Below are 17,529 nucleotides of genomic sequence, written 5' to 3' on the forward strand. Positions count from 1 at the left end.
ACAACAATTGAAAAGTATGTACACAGTGTTTTTTTAATGTTTATAAAGTGTCATATGTTACAAAAGTATGGTTTACACAGACAATCTGATTTAATAACTACACAATTAAACAAAAACAAACAGACAGAAAAAAAGATCAACATTTTAAGCATAACCAACTCTTTATTTCCACATTCAGTGTTATGGAAAAGTACCATCATGACAGAAATTAAAAGCAACAATTTGAAACCAGAAATGCATCACGTTACTGTAAGAGTAAATAATACTAATAATAAATAAGTACCACACACCCATTTTGTAAGGAAAGTTGTAAATGAACTAATTACTCTAGCCAATGTTGTCACATCACGGGACAAAAGAACGAACAATCCGAAGAACTGAAAGATCAATCAATTCTCTTTCCGGCTCAGAGTGCATTGGGTTTAGCGCATGGGGCTGTCACGTGATTAAAGGCCATGTTGCAGGTTAACCACCACTTTCGATTAATGGGTACATAAATCACTCAAGATATGCATATCATTTTTGAAATGGTCTTGAAAACCTATTTTTTAAGTTTTTGGTAGTAACGTTTTTTACGCAACTCGGTGATGACGTAACGTTGGGGAGAAGTCAAGGAAAGGTAGCCTCAGTCTAGTATGATGCAGCTATCATTTAGCATCGCAGCAATGAGCACTGGAGCTAGTCTACGAGCAGCAGTGCACTTTGACACTTTTTTGTGTTCTTTATATCTAGTGGCAGTGATCATGACGTTAGTTCAGATAAGTACCGGTAACCGGTAACCTTTGTCATAGTGTCAGTACCGGTAACCTTTGTCATCTAGAAATAGAAGGCATCATGCTTGCTATATGGACTTTTCTAAGCGTTTATCTCTTTCTCCGGTGAAAATGTTGTTGCAAACGTGCGTGTCGCGGTGTTTGACAGGAGCTAGAGTTGTGACGTTCGCGAACGAACCGATTCTTTTGAACGGCTCATAAACATGAACGATGGGAGCCGAGTCGCGACTGGAGAGGAGCCGCTTCTTTCTATCGTTCTTTTTTCCTATGCGTGTTCATACAAAATAGCTCCTCCAGGAGACAGAACAGTTATAGGGGGAGGGGCGCACCCAGCGCAGGCCAACCCTTTATAGCGTGATGATATTAGTTATTAGTTGTGCATGCATTTACATTGCATTTTGTGTTCATTTAAAACTTATTTTAAAATCATTAAAAATGTTCTTTTGTGATACTGTACTTGTATAGAAATGTTTCACTAAAGCTGTTTTCCACAGACATTCATTGCAGCCCACTTTGTTATTGTTCATTGACTTGAAGGGGCTGATGTCCTATTTGCAAAGTTTACAGTAGTAATAGTATGTAGTATGTAGACATTTCCATTTTATTTATTCTAATTTTATCTACTTTTAAAAAAAAAAGTTTTCTATCAAAATGTTCTTGTGTGATAATGTTCTTGTGTGGAAGTGTTTGTAGTAAAAGCTGTTTTGCACAGAAATTCATTGCAGCCGGCTTTGTTTTTTATGTTTATTTGTGAGTAGGTATTGTATGAATAACATAAGTCAACGTAGTTTTACACACACACACACACACACACACACTTTGTACTAAAGGTAAATCAAAATAATGATGTCCACTGTCTAAGCAGAGGGATTTGTGCAACCCTATGGAATATAGTCCACACATGAGAAATGAGGTAACAATCAATATTTCAGAATAATTCAAACTCGGATATTGGTGTGTGATATCTGAGCTTTAATTATTTGACTACAAATCTCACCTCATAATACCTCCCAGTGATTATTTCCAGGATAAACTGAGATGCCCCCAAGCTGGCTTCTTAAAACTGACTAAATATTTAAAAAGAGCCAAAAGAGCCATTCTTTTGAACGGCTCTTTGAAAGGAACGGATCGCGAAGATCCGGATCCCCTCAAAGAGCCATAAATCCCATCACTAACAGGAGCTTGGGTGGGTGCAGTCCCATGGAAACAATTATAAGGATAGTCATAAAAACGCTGCACATGAAAGGGGTTTCAACACACAAACCATTCATTTTTGCAAAATTATGGTAAAACAAAGGTTTACGAAAAAAAAAAAAAAAATCCTAAATTAAAAGCCATTCAGGAGTCGATAGAGCTGGCTCTTCTTTGGGAGCGGAGCAGATAGTGACTTCCCATCACTATCTGCCATAGCGAAAGTGGAGGTTTCTGTAGAATGATTACAAAAGTAACAGACGGTTTAGGTCATCTTCACTTCATCTATGACTGGAAGATAAAAGTAAAATAGCTCTTCGAGTGAGTGGATGGGTGGCTCTTAAAAGAGCCTTTGGGGTGTGTCTCGGGGTCGGACTGCTCTACTTGGAGCTGGTGTACTTGGTGACGGCCTTGGTGCCCTCGGACACGGCGTGTTTGGCCAGCTCCCCGGGCAGCAGCAGACGCACGGCGGTCTGGATCTCTCGGGAAGTGATGGTGGAGCGCTTGTTGTAGTGAGCGAGACGAGACGACTCACCGGCGATGCGCTCGAAGATGTCGTTGACGAAAGAGTTCATGATGCCCATCGCCTTCGAAGAGATCCCGGTGTCAGGATGAACCTGCTTCAGCACTTTGTACACGTAGATGGCGTAGCTCTCCTTCCTGGACTTTCTGCGCTTCTTTCCTCCTTTCGCAGCGGTCTTAGTGACGGCCTTCTTGGAGCCTTTCTTCGGCGCGGACTTTGCTGGTTCAGGCATGATGTGGTTTCCGATTCAATCTCTCAGAAATCAGTAGCGGACTGAATTCATACAGGGCTAGTTATTCACTAGTCTATGTTAATTTTGTGGGACCTTGTGGTTCCGTGTTTTTATTGGTCAGACCCATAAACTTGCATTTAATTGGACCATTCAAGTCGTTACTTAACTGGAAATAGAGCCAATCACAGGCGCTTAAATTATAGCCCCACCCACCACACCACACCACGTTTGAACGACACCTACCCGACTGGGTTGTTTGTTTCATTTCTCGCTATTTTTTTTTTTTTTTTATGTATATATTTTGAGAAAATAAGTAGTTTTAGATAAATATCATGCACAAATTGTTTAACTATTATAAATCCATTAAGGAAATTACAAAGGAAAAATAGCCAAAAAGTATCGATTGTTTAACATTGAGTGCTTACTATTGTTCTTTTGCATTATTAACACAATTTTCATATGTAATACTGCAAAGCTGCTTTGACACAATCTTTATCGTTAAAAGCGCTATATAATCAAATATATCTTGACCTGGAGCTCGGTTGTTATAGTTTAAAGAAATTTAAAATAAAAAGCCCTTTGATTAAAATAGATTCGCCTTTATTTGCCGAAATAATTCTACGTATGTAACCTTAAACTTTAAGCCTTAAATCAGATATTCTTTCTCTTAAACGGAATAAAGAAAAGTTAATAAAACTTTTTATTTTAACGTAAACGTCTAAAATGCACTGATGCTTAAAGCATCTTTAAAAACAACAACGACCTATCAGATCCATAACACTAAACTATTTGTAACGGCTGTATAAACACTTTTCGTATAATATGCAGCACCATGAGCTCTTTAAGTGAGAGTGTGGGTGGCTCTTAAAAGAGCCGTTGGGTTTGTTCTCTGATCCGAAGCGGTTTATCCTCCGAAGCCGTACAAGGTGCGTCCCTGTCGTTTGAGCGCGTACACAACGTCCATGGCGGTGACGGTCTTTCTCTTGGCGTGCTCGGTGTAGGTGACGGCGTCGCGGATCACGTTCTCCAGGAACACCTTCAGCACACCGCGGGTCTCCTCGTAGATCAGACCGGAGATGCGCTTGACTCCGCCGCGGCGAGCTAGACGACGAATGGCGGGTTTGGTGATTCCCTGGATGTTATCGCGCAGCACCTTACGATGACGCTTAGCGCCTCCTTTCCCGAGACCTTTACCGCCTTTGCCTCTTCCAGACATGATGAGATGATCTCTATTGTACTCATACAACGGAAAGTATTACAACACAAATGCTTAAGGGAGACGTTTTACAGTTGCCTACAGGACCTAACTGAAACCAGCTGCGCGTCACATGACACCCCCCCCCCTAGATCGAGCAAGAAACAATCGATAGTTGTCCTTTGTTTCTTTTTTTCATAAAAAAAATTGACAGATATGATTTATTAGAGCAAATTAAATTAATATTTACATATGTGCGCATTTGACGTATGTATTATGTTGTTTCCTGTGTGTGTGTGTGTGTGTGTGTGTGCCAAAAACCCCGAATCATTTTTTTATAAACAACTTCAACTTTGTTTCATTTTCTCTCAGTCTGTCAGACTGGAGCGGTACAAAAAAAACAAAAAGCTCTATTACTGTGCGTGGTGGCGGATGGTAATGCATCGCGCATCACTCAACTTGTTTGCCAACTGCCAATAAAAACTAACGAAGAAGAATATAAATCTTCTGGGGGTGTCCCCACCAAAGCTGAGTCCAAACCTACGCCAATGGGCTAATGGGTTGGAGTTTAAAAGTGTTATTAATGAGATGGAAGTTAAACCGGATCTCATATACAAGAGTCATGGCTTAAACCTAGATTTGATTTTGTTATTAAACGATATGTGAGTGAGAGAAGAGATCGAGAGGAGGGTAATGGTGTAGGGTGTATTTACTCTGATTAAGGAAGGCATGCATTATAGATCATTAGGCAAAGGTGTAGCACAAGAGTATGTTGTAGTGGAGGTATTAGTGAATGGGGAAAAGTATGTTATAATAAACTTTTATAGTCCTTGTAAGAAATTAGTGTTGCGTGAATTAGAACAAATAGAGGGTCTTAATGAAGATAGGGTGATTTGGGGAGGTTTAGAGACAGATTCTAATGGAATGGTGATGGAAGATTTGATAGATCGGAGGAGTTTGGTATGTCTGAATAATGGGGGTAGTACAAGAATAGATGTGGCTACAGGTAAAGAGTCTGTGCTGGATCTAACAATGGTGTCTGATTCAATTGCATGGAGTGCTGAGTGGGAAATATTGCGACAAGATACTATTGGGAGTGATCACTATCCAATAATGATATATGTTAATGTAAATGTGAGAGGAAGTAAGGGGAATCAAGGAAATATTGGTAGATGGGGGTTTGATAAAGCGAATTGGGAAGAATTCATGAGTCTGAGTGAAGATGGATTGAAGAATATTATAGATAGATCTGTAGAAATGATAAGTGATGATATTGTTTATGCCATTAGAGCAGCAGCAAATAAATGTACCGAAGAGGAAAGGAGGTAGGAAGAATAAGATTGTGCAAGTGCAGTAAGAAGGAAAAGGAAAGCATTTAGCATAGTTAAGAAAACACATAATTTCCAAGATTTAATAGAGTATAAAAAAGCACAAGCTGAGGTAAGGAAGATTGTAAGGAAAGCTAAGAACGAGTATTGGATGGCTTATTGTGATGAAATAGGGAAGAATACACCAGTAGAGGAGGTATGGGGCATGATTAAGAAAATGAAAGGGATTCAAAAGAGTAATGGATATCCAGTTTTAAGTATGGAGGGAGAAATAGCTGTGGAGGATGGAGATAAAGTGGAAATGTTTTTAAAGGCATTTATTAATGTAAATAGCTCAGAAAATTTGACTGAACAGAAAATGAGAGAGGTTGTGATGAAGGAATATCCTGAAATAAAGAAGAAAAAAGAGGCTGAGGATAATTTGTTAGATCTATTATTTTCTATGAGTGAGTTAAAGAATGCAGTAAGAAGAATAAAACAATCTACTACAGGAATGGATGGAATTAAGTTTTTGTATGATGAAGCATTTTAGTGAAATTTCTATGGAAGTGATTTTAACATTTTATAATAGAATATGGATGGAAGGTATAATTAAGTTGGAAGGAAGCACTAATTATACCTATTAAAAAGCCTAGGAAAGATCCAAGTAATCCTATAAATTATCTTCCAATAGCTTTAACTTCTCATTTATGTAAGGTAATAGAGAGAATGTTAACTGACAGATTGACTCATCATCTGAAAAAAAAAAAATGAACTGGTTTTCTTCTTATCAAAGTGGGTTCAGGTGTGGTAGAGGGACTATGGGTCCAATAGTATTATTAGAAGATTAAATAAGAAAGGCATTTATAAATAAGGAAAGTGTCATTGCTGTTTTATTTGATATAGAAAAGGCCTATGATATGTTGTGGAAAGAGGGGTTACTAATAAAGTTGCAGAAGATGAGTATAAAAGGAAGATTGTATAATTGGATTAAAGAGTTTTAATTGGAAGAAGTATTAGAGTAAAGATGGGTGGAGCTACAGTATATCTTCAAGTGGAATAACTGATAATGGTACACCTCAGGGCAGTGTAATTAGTCCACTTTTATTTATTATCATGATTAATGATGTTTTCTTTTTTTTTCAAGGATTGATAGAAGTCTGGGGAAATCATTGTTTGCTGATGATGGGGCTATCTGGTTTAGAGGAAAGAATATAGAGTATAACCTAAAGAAAATTCAACATGCGCTAAATGAAGTAGAAAAGTGGTCAGGGAAAAATGGTTTTAAGTTTTCAGTGGAAAAGACAAAAGTAATAGTTTTTACTAAAATGAGGAGGAATATGGATGTTAAGTTAAAATTATATACAAAAAATAATTAGAGCGTGTAAGTACAGTAAGATTTCTAGGAGTTTGGTTTGATAATAGAATAAATTGGAGAGAGCATATTGAATAAATGGTGGGAAGATGTAAGCGAGTTGTGAATTTAATGTATTTCAGGTCAGGAATGGGGAGCAGATAGATTGGCTTTGAAAACTGTATATATAGTTTATAGTTTTTATAACTATATATATATATATATATATATATATATATATATATATATATATATATATATATATATATATATATTAGTAAACCCGGATAAGTTTAATTTACTTAAAAAACTTCCTGGTAACTGAGTTGTGTATTTGTGGTGCACGGTACGACGGCCAATCAACATCGATTTACATTGCAAAATTAACACATCATTCAACGTTAATCCAAGGTCTCCATGACGGCCATAATTCACCCGTTGATGAAGGTAAAACGGTGAAACAACGTCACAATATCACCGTTGATCCAATTTGCTAAATCGAAAGGTAATTCTACGTTGATTCAACCCTGGTATCTGACGTTGTTTCAAGGTTGAAACGCCGACCGGGATCTAGCTCACTTTGTACATCAGCCACTGAAGATGTTTTTACCGAAATAATACTGAAGTGATCAGATATACATTACTATAACTATTGTTGGTGTTAATTCAATTAAAACATCGGTCATATTAGCATTTCATGTAGTCTATCGGCTGAATAAAGGATGAGGAGCCCCGGACCTGTTTGTGCTTCAAGCTGCCCAAAACTACAGCTGTATCAAACACTGCACAAGACACTCACTGATGCTCATGCAACTAAACCACTCTCAAACTGTTTCTGAAACACACAGAGGACTATTTCGGTGTTTCTTCAACCTTTAACACTTAAATATAGCATTAGATTTACACTCGGCTCTGTTCCGTGGCTGATGCTCGCCTCGAGTTTGATCTGACCGGGGAGAAACAAACATTTCCTCGCCGCGGGTTTTAGTCTCCACAGAAAGCCAAGAACCTCTGCTTGGTGTTGACTTTGTTTCTACTGCGCTTAACTATGTTAACACTCGAGTTTTGCCCCTAAATGTAGGAGAAGAAAACACAAGCGCGAGCGGCTCTCGGAGGCGCGCAGACAGCGAGCGGGCGGGTTGAGTCTATAAGGTTCTCATGTGTTGTTTAAGAGCGCAGCGCTGCTCGAGCGACACTCATTGAACTCAGTGTTTGAAAGACTGTGATTCCGCTCCGAGAAATGGCAGAAACCGCTCCAGCAGCCGCCGCTCCGCCGGCCAAAGCGCCCAAGAAGAAGTCCGCCGCCAAAGCCAAGAAAGCAGGTCCCGGCGTCAGTGAGCTGATCCTCAAAGCCGTGTCCGCGTCCAAGGAGAGGAGCGGAGTGTCCCTCGCCGCCCTGAAGAAAGCTCTCGCCGCCGGCGGCTACGACGTGGAGAAGAACAACTCCCGCGTCAAGCTCGCCCTCAAGAGCCTGGTGACTAAAGGCGCCCTGCTGCAGGTCAAAGGGACCGGCGCCTCCGGCTCCTTCAAGATCAGCAAGAAGCAGACCGAGACCAAGAAGAAAGCGGCTCCTAAAGCCAAGAAGCCCGCGGCCAAGAAACCCGCTGCTGCCAAGAAGCCCAAGAGCGCAGCTGCAAAGAAGCCCGCCGCTAAGAAATCCCCCAAGAAAGCCAAGAAACCCGCCGCCGCTAAGAAGGCCACAAAGAGCCCCAAGAAGGCGACGAAGAGCCCCAAGAAAGCGAAGAAGCCCGCGGCGCCCAAGAAAGCAGCCAAGAGCCCCAAAAAGGCGAAGACCGCCAAACCCAAGACGGCAAAGCCTAAAGCTGCCAAGCCTAAAAAGGCAGCTCCCAAGAAGAAATAAAACTCTTCTGTTTTCTTCCCCAACGGCTCTTTTCAGAGCCACCCACAAACTCTGAAGAAAGAGCAAAAGAAAGTCACGCATTTATAATAATACCATCTTCATTTAAATTGACTCATGTTTTACACGTTAAAAGCATAACAAAAGAAGTATTAATGTGAACAGCTGTAATGGATCAGCAATATATATTTAATCAGGTTAAAAACAATGTTTAGTGTGTGTGTGTATATGAAAGTTAAACTGACGTGACTTTCAGCCAAGTATGGTGACCCATACTCCTAATTTGTGCTCTGCATTTAACCCATCCGAAGTGCACACACACACACACACTGTGAACACACACCCGGAGCAGTGGGCAGCCATTTATGCTGCGGCGCCCGGGGAGCAGTTGGGGGTTCGATGTCTTGCTCATGGACACCTAAGTCGTGGTATTGAAGGTGGAGAGAGAACTGTACATGCACTCCCCCCACCCACAATTCCTGCCGGCCCGAGACTAGAACCCACAACCCTTCGATTGGGAGTCCAACCCTCTAACCATCTCTAACCACACACACACACACACACACACACACACACACTACTACTACTAAACATTGATTTTAACCTGATTAAATATAGATTATCAATATCAATATTATATAAATATTATAGATATCAAACATTAACTGATGCTCCAGAAGGAAACAAGATGCATTAAGAGCTGGGGGGTGAAAACTTTTGGAATTTGAAGATCAATGTAAATTGTACTTAATTTGTGTACCGGGAAACATACAAGTATCTTCTGTTGCTTACGAAGGGCAGAACTAAATGGAAAAAAATTATATTTCAACAAAATAAGAAAAATTTGGCCATCTTCATCGTGTTCAAAAGTTTTCACCCCCAGCTCCTAATGCATCTTGTTTCCTTCTGGAGCATCAGTGAATGTTTGAATCTTTTTTAATAGTTGTGTTTGAGTCCCTCAAATGTCCTCAGTGTGATAAGATGTATCTCAAAATCATACAGTCACTGCTGGAAAGGGTTCAAATATGTAAAGATGCTGGAAAACTGAAGAATCTGCAGGAGCTTAAAGATTTTTTCTGAAGAACGCTGCTCAGTTTAACTGTTCAGAACAAACAAGGGACTCATGCACAACCATCACAAAACAGAAAGACAGTCGAGGATCATCAGGTAACAGAACACAGTGCTAAGAACCAAGGGTTCCCAAACTTTTGAGTGGGGTTATTTTAATAATTTCAGCATTTATTTTGTCTAGTGGAGTAAATGTTAATATATTTTATGTACAATATCTTACTCATGACAGTACTAAATAAAATATAACATGCATTTAGTATGATCTCTCTTATTTTTTGAAAATTACTTGCATTTTCACAGAACCTGCAAAGGGTCCCCAAACTTTCGATCCCCACTGTATATATATCGTTTTATATACTCTCGATTGTCTCTAGAAGCTCACTGTTACTTTTAAATTAAATGTTTTCTCCTGGAGTTCCTGCTCAACTCAATCCCAGCAGCTGAGTCATTAGCCATCTTCAAGAAACACATCTCATATTTTCCATCTTAATATGACCCTCTAACTTTAACAAGCTTGTCTCTTTTAGGCTTGCACTCTATTCATTTGCTGCTTGTTTTCCTTATTTAAAAAAAAAAGCAAAACTTATCCAACACCCATCATACTTTCTTGTTTCTAATGTTTTCTGTCCTCATGTGTTTAATCAGAAATGGTATGTTTATTTACTTATTTTTATCTGAAATGCTGCTCAGTCCGCGCGCAGATGTGGAGGCGTGGCTTTGTCGGTGGATGTTGGAGGGAAGTTAATTGATTGGTTTAAAATCTTACAAGGTCTAAACCAATGGACGACTGGCACGCTCTTTTAAAACCAGCACAGCGTGTTTCAGAACACTATTATTTCTCTTTCTTGAAGTTGAAATATTTGAAAATTGAAAATGAGCGGAAGAGGAAAAACCGGTGGCAAAGCGAGAGCGAAGGCTAAGACTCGCTCCTCCAGGGCAGGGCTGCAGTTCCCCGTCGGCCGTGTTCACAGACTTCTCCGCAAAGGGAACTACGCAGAGCGCGTCGGTGCCGGAGCTCCCGTCTATCTCGCGGCTGTGCTCGAGTATCTGACCGCTGAGATCCTGGAGTTGGCTGGAAACGCCGCGAGAGACAACAAGAAGACCCGCATCATTCCCCGTCACCTGCAGCTGGCGGTGCGCAATGACGAGGAGCTCAACAAACTCCTGGGTCGAGTGACCATCGCTCAGGGCGGCGTGCTGCCCAACATCCAGGCCGTGCTGCTGCCCAAGAAGACCGAGAAACCCGCCAAAGCCAAGTAAACAGAGTCCGCTCTGCTTCTAAACACAAAGGCTCTTTTAAGAGCCACCCACTTCATCTGACAGAGAGCGATTTACTTTCCTTTTCATTCATGATACACCATGCATACGACTGAAGGAGATACTGAGCTAAATTAACGCACTCTTATTAATGATACATCATTTGGAAACTCTGCCTTATAATAATTATCAGTGTAATAAATATGAATACCATAATGCCAGTTGCTGTAGTGTTGTGTCTAAGGTTCTGGAAAGAATCATATCAGGTGTTTATCTTGATAACAGTCAGTTTGGCTGGAAGTCTCTGAAGGAAGGTGTAGAACTGTATAAAAGCCAAAACTAGATTTATTGATGCTTTTGATGGTCAGAGTTGTTCAGTAAATTAATACAAAGAGACGCACTCAACAGTGCAGGAGAGAGTCTACTTTCATCAGCACTTTTTAATGTCTATAAATTATGGATGTATGATTGATAAAACCATAGTCAATCACAATATGTCTGCTGATGATCTAGTACTGTTGGTTTTAAACAAATATATTATCTTATTGTGAAATAAAATATGAGGAAGATTGCTGTCATGAAAGAACTTTGAGATCTTAATAGCCCATATTTTTATTTATCAAGGCAAACATTACATCTGTTTGCTAAAAATAATAAATAAATTGATTAAATGGGTCATATCAATAATGAAATGAGTGATGATGAATTTTTAAGCAGCATTTCATGTTATATGCTCAAGCAAATATGTTACTGAGGAAATGTTATATGTGTTCGGATCAGGTAAAGATAACCCTTTTTAGAGTATATTGTACATCTTTTTATGCTGCTGCCTTGTTAAGTTTAAAAGAGAGTCTATGAAAGTTTGAGGATGCTTACAATGACTGTGTGAGGATCCTGCTGAAAACGCAAGATGGAGCAGAGCATGTGATCTGTTCTGTAAGGATAAAGTACGATGCTTTCAGGCTTTCATGATACATTTGATGTACACATTTATTAGCTGTTGGAGGATTCACATAATGCTATTAAAATGATGTTGTCACAGAGTGGTGCGCTATCAGTCACCAATGAGAAAGTGTTTTTTTATGTTATTGTACTGTTTTGTATTGTGTGTTTTGCTAAAAGACTTTGATTCTGAAAATAAAGTTGAATTAATAAATAAATCAATGACGCGTAAAGTACTAAGAGAGCAAAGCATTTGAGCGGGAAACACAAAGACCCCTGTTTGAAAACAGAAGCTGCACAGTCATTGGCTAGCAGTCGTGGGCAGACATCACATTTCAGCAAATCACAAGCCTCTGCACCCTAATGACGCTTTAAGCTCGTGACCGTATGACGCTTTAAAAGCAGACGCATGAGACAGAGGAGTATTTTTCTACGTGCGCAAAACGGAGAGAGAAGTTGGTCGTAGCGATGGCAAGAACCAAGCAGACCGCTCGTAAATCCACCGGTGGCAAAGCCCCGAGGAAGCAGCTCGCTACTAAAGCCGCCCGGAAGAGCGCCCCAGCCACCGGCGGCGTCAAGAAGCCCCACCGTTACAGGCCCGGGACCGTGGCTCTCCGAGAGATCCGCCGCTATCAGAAGTCCACCGAGCTGCTGATCCGCAAACTGCCTTTCCAGCGTCTGGTGCGAGAGATCGCTCAGGATTTCAAGACGGACCTGCGCTTCCAGAGCTCCGCTGTCATGGCCCTGCAGGAATCCAGCGAGGCTTATCTGGTCGGTCTGTTCGAGGACACCAACCTGTGCGCCATCCACGCCAAGAGAGTCACCATCATGCCCAAAGACATCCAGCTGGCCCGCCGCATCCGCGGAGAGCGCGCTTAAACCCGCCGCTGACAAACACCCCAAAGGCTCTTTTAAGAGCCACCGACCCCGCACTGAACGAGACCGTTTCCACTGTAACAACGATTATACACAAAAATAAAGTAAAACAACTTCAAGATAACAATGGTTTCGCATTAACGCACATTTCTTGAATTAAAAATATCCTGGCTCAAATTATGGAGCGCGTTTCTATGTAACCATTATGATATGAAAGTCAAAGCTGGGTAAATCTGCTATTTAGCAATTAAGTAGATTATTTTCTACTCTAACTAGGGGCTGTGCACCATGTGACCCACAACTGGTTTCAGTTAGGTCCTGTAAACAACTGTATAAAAGGGCTCCCTGTAGCACCTGCTTTATGCTTTTGTTCATCTTGTGATTGAAAACGACATCATCTCATCATGTCTGGAAGAGGCAAAGGCGGTAAAGGACTCGGCAAAGGAGGCGCTAAGCTATGGGGTGTGGTTTATGCATTTGATTTGCAAACTAAGCAATCATCGTGTCAATCGTTGCGTACCTTGCCGTGACCAAAGACGTGTGATAAGAAGCGCGACACTTTCGTCGCCCCCCTTCTCGCGTGAGAAGCTACGTGACGTCAAGCGCCTTGTCATCTTTTTTTTTTTCCATTTGTGTGTGTGATTTTGTCAAATGTCTTAAGTGCTGTAGTTAAGTGTTATTATTTTTTTTTTTTTCGTTTTTCTTTTTTTTTTGTTCGGAGCAAAAAGAAAAAAACTTGCATGTTATAACAATTAGCTCCTCCAAATCCCCAAATATTTCATAATCTTCATAATGCTGACGAAAATATGATGAGTAAAATTGTATTTACACTGCAGTATATCTAATCAATGAACTTACAATGTTATTTAGAAGTGCACATGTAAAACAACAACCAGGAACAACCAATTCACAGCTTTCTTGTAAGCATCATATATAACTAATGGCACCAAGATAAGGACAGTATAAACCAAAAAGACAACATTTGTATAGGTTTAAGTGTTTTGTCCACCAGAAAACATAAATTGAAAAATGGCTTAATGCATTAATAGTTAAATCCAAAGGCCAAATTTGAAATTAACAATGGACCATGGGCCATGAGTAAACATTTCAATCATGTAATGTTTTAATAATTTTGTAGTTTAGAAATTATAAAATTCTATAATATTCATATAAAATTCATATATACACACATTAATTTTTTTTTAATGATTTCTCCAAAGTCTCATTCATAAAACACAAACACATCAAATAGTTAACTCTATTGTCACAGTGTGAACTCAAATAACACACAATTATCCATAAGCAAGCATTCAGTAGCATCTCAGGAAATTATGAACAGGAGCACAGGTGACTGCTTTAAAAATGCATCCTAGCACTGGAGAGAGAGCTGAAAGAATCACACAGTGTAGTACAGTATAGTTACAGTACTTTATTACAATTACAGTGTTTTGACTTTATCTCACTAGTGTGCCCTGGGCAGGGAGGTTGTCTGCACTGTAAATTATAATGAGTAAACCTTATTTAAAAATAAAGCATGCAAACCGATTGCCTTGAAAAAAAACAAGTAAAGTGAAATAAGAATAGTAATTTGTACTAACAAAGGTTTATTTATAAGTGTTGTAAACGTGTAACTCAGAATTACTATTTTCAACAACTAAATTAAGTACATTATACTATGTACGTATTTCAAACAACTCATTTAAATTTAGCTAAATCAAGAAACATTTCCTGCAACTTGGAATTTCTAAGTTGTATTTACTTGAACAGAAATCTAGTTGACCAATTGCCTTTAAAAAAAAAGTTACCATTAATCTAGTAACTTAATTACTTCAAAAAACTATTACAAATTCATGACAACAATGTTCTATTCTTCACACACATAATTACCCTAAATCAAATGTAGTGACAGTTCAAAGTTAAAGATGATATACTTTTTAACTCGTATTACAAAATTTTTGAAACAAAGCAAAAACAATCTGCTTTTAGTTATGTTAAACAATGGAGGTAGCGGTACAATGATTTTAAATACGGCAATGAGTTGGCCACACAAGTTGCCAATGTTTTTTTTTCTGTCCCAAGTCAAGCATCATATTGTAGGTGCTCTTCACAGTATCAGGGTAACCCACATGTAGTGATGCAAGCGTAGCACATGGTGGTCGGGAAGCAAATGTTGGAGGCAGACCCTGGAGACTATTCTTTGCAGAACTACCCTGAACAATGATGGCAGAAGACACTGGGTCAAGATTTGGAGAAGTACTTCATCGTCAGTGATAGTCAGCAAGCCAACAGATACTAGTGCCCAGACTGCATCAGCATCAGACACCTGTATAAAACCAAATAAAAACAATATTAGCAGGGAAATGTGGATGATCAGTTTTCAGTGTTTTCTGTCTTGCCTACACTGCCATAACATTGGGTTAGTTCACCCAAACTTGTCATGTCATCTTTTACTCACCCATGACTTTTAGTTATTTTCAGAACACAAATAAAGACATTTTCAGTTAAATAAATTTCTGTCCTTTAACTGAATGTCTATTTACCCAAAATTTTAGACACTTGATCATATAGCAATTACGTCTCTTTCGAAGATTTGAGCCTCTTTTCCACTGTCAGGCCAAACCATTCTTAATTCTCAATGCTTAACCATTCCATTCTGTGCTAATATGGATATGGTTTAATTTTTCACTGTTGGGCAACAGAGCTCTTTTGAATGCAACATAAATGTGTCAGTCGCTGCCTTAGTAATGCAATAGTTAAGATATCAAACCTGATGTAAATAGCACCCACGTTATGAAAGATTAAATATTACTTTTAATTTTAATATTACCTAGTTTACTTAACTCAAATAGCATGTTGCCCAGCTGCAGAGAAACTGGTGGCTAGGCAAAAACAAACGACCAACCCTGAGCTGTGACTACCATCTAGGCTTTCTACAGCACGTTCAGTGTGTTCAGCTAAGAGTTCTGGATCAAGAACAGTTCATCAGTCCATGCCTAACAGAGTTCAAGTGGAAATATAACTGAAACTGCTCCCTACAATTCACTGAACAGTTTGGCCCAAAAAGTAGATTAATTGGCTCCATTCATATGGATTGATTTGATGGTTTCTTGGGTGTCAGAGATTTGGGATAAATATCATTCGTGTCATGAAGATGCACAGTTTTTTATGGAATAGATTGACAGGAGGGAGATTAAATGGCACATTTTTCATTTTTGATTGAACTAGGTATGTAATCAACATTAATATTTATAAATGTATCTCAGTAATATACCAGCAAATACACAGGCATGTTTTCTAAAATGGTGTCACTAACTATGGGAACTTACCAAGGCGGGTTAGTTGTAGAAGTATCCGGGGGGATCATGAATTAAAACAGGTAGGCATCAGATGGGTGTGTAGTTCTGTCAAATCTGCATTTTTAATTAGTTTAAAAAGAAAAACTAAGTTTAAGAAATGTAAAAATTACAATAGAAACATGTTTTTCAAAGTGTCAATAAAGAAGTCATTGAAGTCAATAAGCGCTGTTTATTTTAAATATTATTAATAAATATAATAAAACTATTAAACATTTAAGGTAGCATCATACATTTTATGGGTTCTAGGATGTGAAGTGTACTCTTAGATATGTGAAAAGAAACACAGTTACAAATACGGAAATACGGTTACAGGTATTCTTGAACTGCAATAAATTATTTGAAATTGCAAATAAAGCATAGCACATGATTGAGTCAAAAACTGCTCTACTGCTGTTGGAATATCTCACCTTTATTATACTGAGACCGGTGATCACAAGACCGCTGCTCAGAGAAGACACAAGCTTTTTTCCTAAATATGAAAAATAATTCTTCATATAAAATCAAGTTCCACTAATGTTGTGAATTGTAGAACAAGGACACATTAATTTCTTGATATTTGCATTTTTAACAATCGAAATAAATTTTCTATACATCTCTATTTGAGGCATCAGTAATAAAACCAATTCAAAAGCAGCATTTCTGCTGTTACAGTACTCGGTGTTTTTAACACAGCAAATAAATAATTACTGCAAAACAACGAGCTCATTCAGTTTAAACCTTATATGTCTGATATCGTAATGACTATGATTGCATTAAAATGATGAAAATACATTTGTAAACTGAAAAATGACTTTAACCTACAAAGTGGCCAAAGCCTCACAGTGTTATAAAATTATAGAGGAAATTTTGCAAAAGATTACTGTTAACAATTAATAAGTGGCACATATTCTTGCATGTTCTTGAATTGTTCCTCAGAATTTACATGCTTTAATTTTTAACTAGTAAAACATTTTACAATTTGAGAAATGAAATAAATAAAAAGTCTTTAAAAGTTTTTACATTTACCCAAATGTGCCACAAGTTGTCTATTTCTATAGTTTTTGTTCTAATAGCAGAATAGCAAATATCGTTGCTCCCTGTTGCTAACACTGGTGCTGACAAGGAGCTAATGTTAGTCAGTTCAAATTAGCAGCACACAGAAAGATACATCCACACACTATTTTTTTTTTTTACTTACCTTATTATTATTGTGTAGAAGTAATCAATCATTCTTTGTCCAGAGGTGAAATGTAAACAGTCTTTCTACTTAGTTTCAGCAAATTCGATGCAGCTTCAAAACTTTGCTTGCTGCGCATGCTCACCATCCTTATTTCTTCTTCTGTTGTTTTGTTCCTGTTGCACATTAGCGCACTGCTGCCTCTCACTGGTGAATTAATGTCATCGGTTTTGTTGTGGCTACTTGAATATTTTAAGAAAGAATTACTCATTGCAGCATGTTGTTTTATTTGCCTTAAAATTAGCACATTTTGTAACTTAATAAAACCTAGTAAGTATAACAACTAAGTAAAGATAACTTATTATATTTAAGGAAGCTAAACTATTGTAGTGTGTGTATTTGTACTGTAGGTTTTGTCATCTGAGGCCAAAGTTTGAT

General features: G+C 38.6%; 5 protein-coding genes and 1 long non-coding RNA gene across 6 annotated transcripts; 3 read left to right on the forward strand and 3 right to left on the reverse strand.

The window, feature by feature from the left end:
• Positions 1–2,077: 2,077 nt before the first annotated feature.
• On the reverse strand, positions 2,078–2,750 carry LOC113096047 (histone H2B). The gene has a single exon (XM_026261416.1). The coding sequence runs from the start codon at positions 2,717–2,719 to the stop codon at positions 2,345–2,347; it is 375 nt and encodes a 124-aa protein (XP_026117201.1). The 5' UTR covers positions 2,720–2,750; the 3' UTR covers positions 2,078–2,344.
• An 826-nt stretch (positions 2,751–3,576) lies between these two features.
• Positions 3,577–3,958, reverse strand: LOC113096048 (histone H4). Its single transcript, XM_026261417.1, has one exon. The coding sequence runs from the start codon at positions 3,933–3,935 to the stop codon at positions 3,624–3,626; it is 312 nt and encodes a 103-aa protein (XP_026117202.1). The 5' UTR covers positions 3,936–3,958; the 3' UTR covers positions 3,577–3,623.
• A 3,709-nt stretch (positions 3,959–7,667) lies between these two features.
• Positions 7,668–8,504, forward strand: LOC113096044 (histone H1-like). Its single transcript, XM_026261412.1, has one exon. It carries the CDS (start codon positions 7,816–7,818, stop codon positions 8,434–8,436), a length of 621 nt encoding a protein of 206 aa, XP_026117197.1. The 5' UTR covers positions 7,668–7,815; the 3' UTR covers positions 8,437–8,504.
• Positions 8,505–10,350: 1,846 nt separating this feature from the next.
• LOC113096046 (histone H2A-like) lies at positions 10,351–10,977 on the forward strand. The gene has a single exon (XM_026261415.1). It carries the CDS (start codon positions 10,378–10,380, stop codon positions 10,762–10,764), a length of 387 nt encoding a protein of 128 aa, XP_026117200.1. The 5' UTR covers positions 10,351–10,377; the 3' UTR covers positions 10,765–10,977.
• Positions 10,978–12,120: 1,143 nt separating this feature from the next.
• LOC113096045 (histone H3-like) lies at positions 12,121–12,708 on the forward strand. Its single transcript, XM_026261413.1, has one exon. It carries the CDS (start codon positions 12,172–12,174, stop codon positions 12,580–12,582), a length of 411 nt encoding a protein of 136 aa, XP_026117198.1. The 5' UTR covers positions 12,121–12,171; the 3' UTR covers positions 12,583–12,708.
• Positions 12,709–13,766: 1,058 nt separating this feature from the next.
• Positions 13,767–17,287, reverse strand: LOC113096050 (uncharacterized). The gene is made up of 4 exons (XR_003288451.1): positions 17,113–17,287; positions 16,343–16,404; positions 15,906–15,989; positions 13,767–14,902 (listed from the first exon to the last, which is right to left on the reverse strand). It is a non-coding gene; the product is annotated as an uncharacterized LOC113096050 (long non-coding RNA).
• Positions 17,288–17,529: the final 242 nt, after the last annotated feature.

The sequence above is a fragment of the Carassius auratus genome, unplaced genomic scaffold, assembly GCF_003368295.1.
Source record: "Carassius auratus strain Wakin unplaced genomic scaffold, ASM336829v1 scaf_tig00215864, whole genome shotgun sequence".
NCBI classification, from domain to species: Eukaryota; Metazoa; Chordata; class Actinopteri; order Cypriniformes; family Cyprinidae; genus Carassius; species Carassius auratus.

Excerpts from the sequence above, each read along its gene's own strand:
- LOC113096047 (XM_026261416.1), bottom strand. The coding sequence starts at position 2,719 with ATGCCTGAACCAGCAAAGTCCGCGCCGAAGAAAGGCTCCAAGAAGGCC.
- LOC113096046 (XM_026261415.1), top strand. The coding sequence starts at position 10,378 with ATGAGCGGAAGAGGAAAAACCGGTGGCAAAGCGAGAGCGAAGGCTAAG.
- LOC113096045 (XM_026261413.1), top strand. The coding sequence starts at position 12,172 with ATGGCAAGAACCAAGCAGACCGCTCGTAAATCCACCGGTGGCAAAGCC.
- LOC113096044 (XM_026261412.1), top strand. The coding sequence starts at position 7,816 with ATGGCAGAAACCGCTCCAGCAGCCGCCGCTCCGCCGGCCAAAGCGCCC.
- LOC113096048 (XM_026261417.1), bottom strand. The coding sequence starts at position 3,935 with ATGTCTGGAAGAGGCAAAGGCGGTAAAGGTCTCGGGAAAGGAGGCGCT.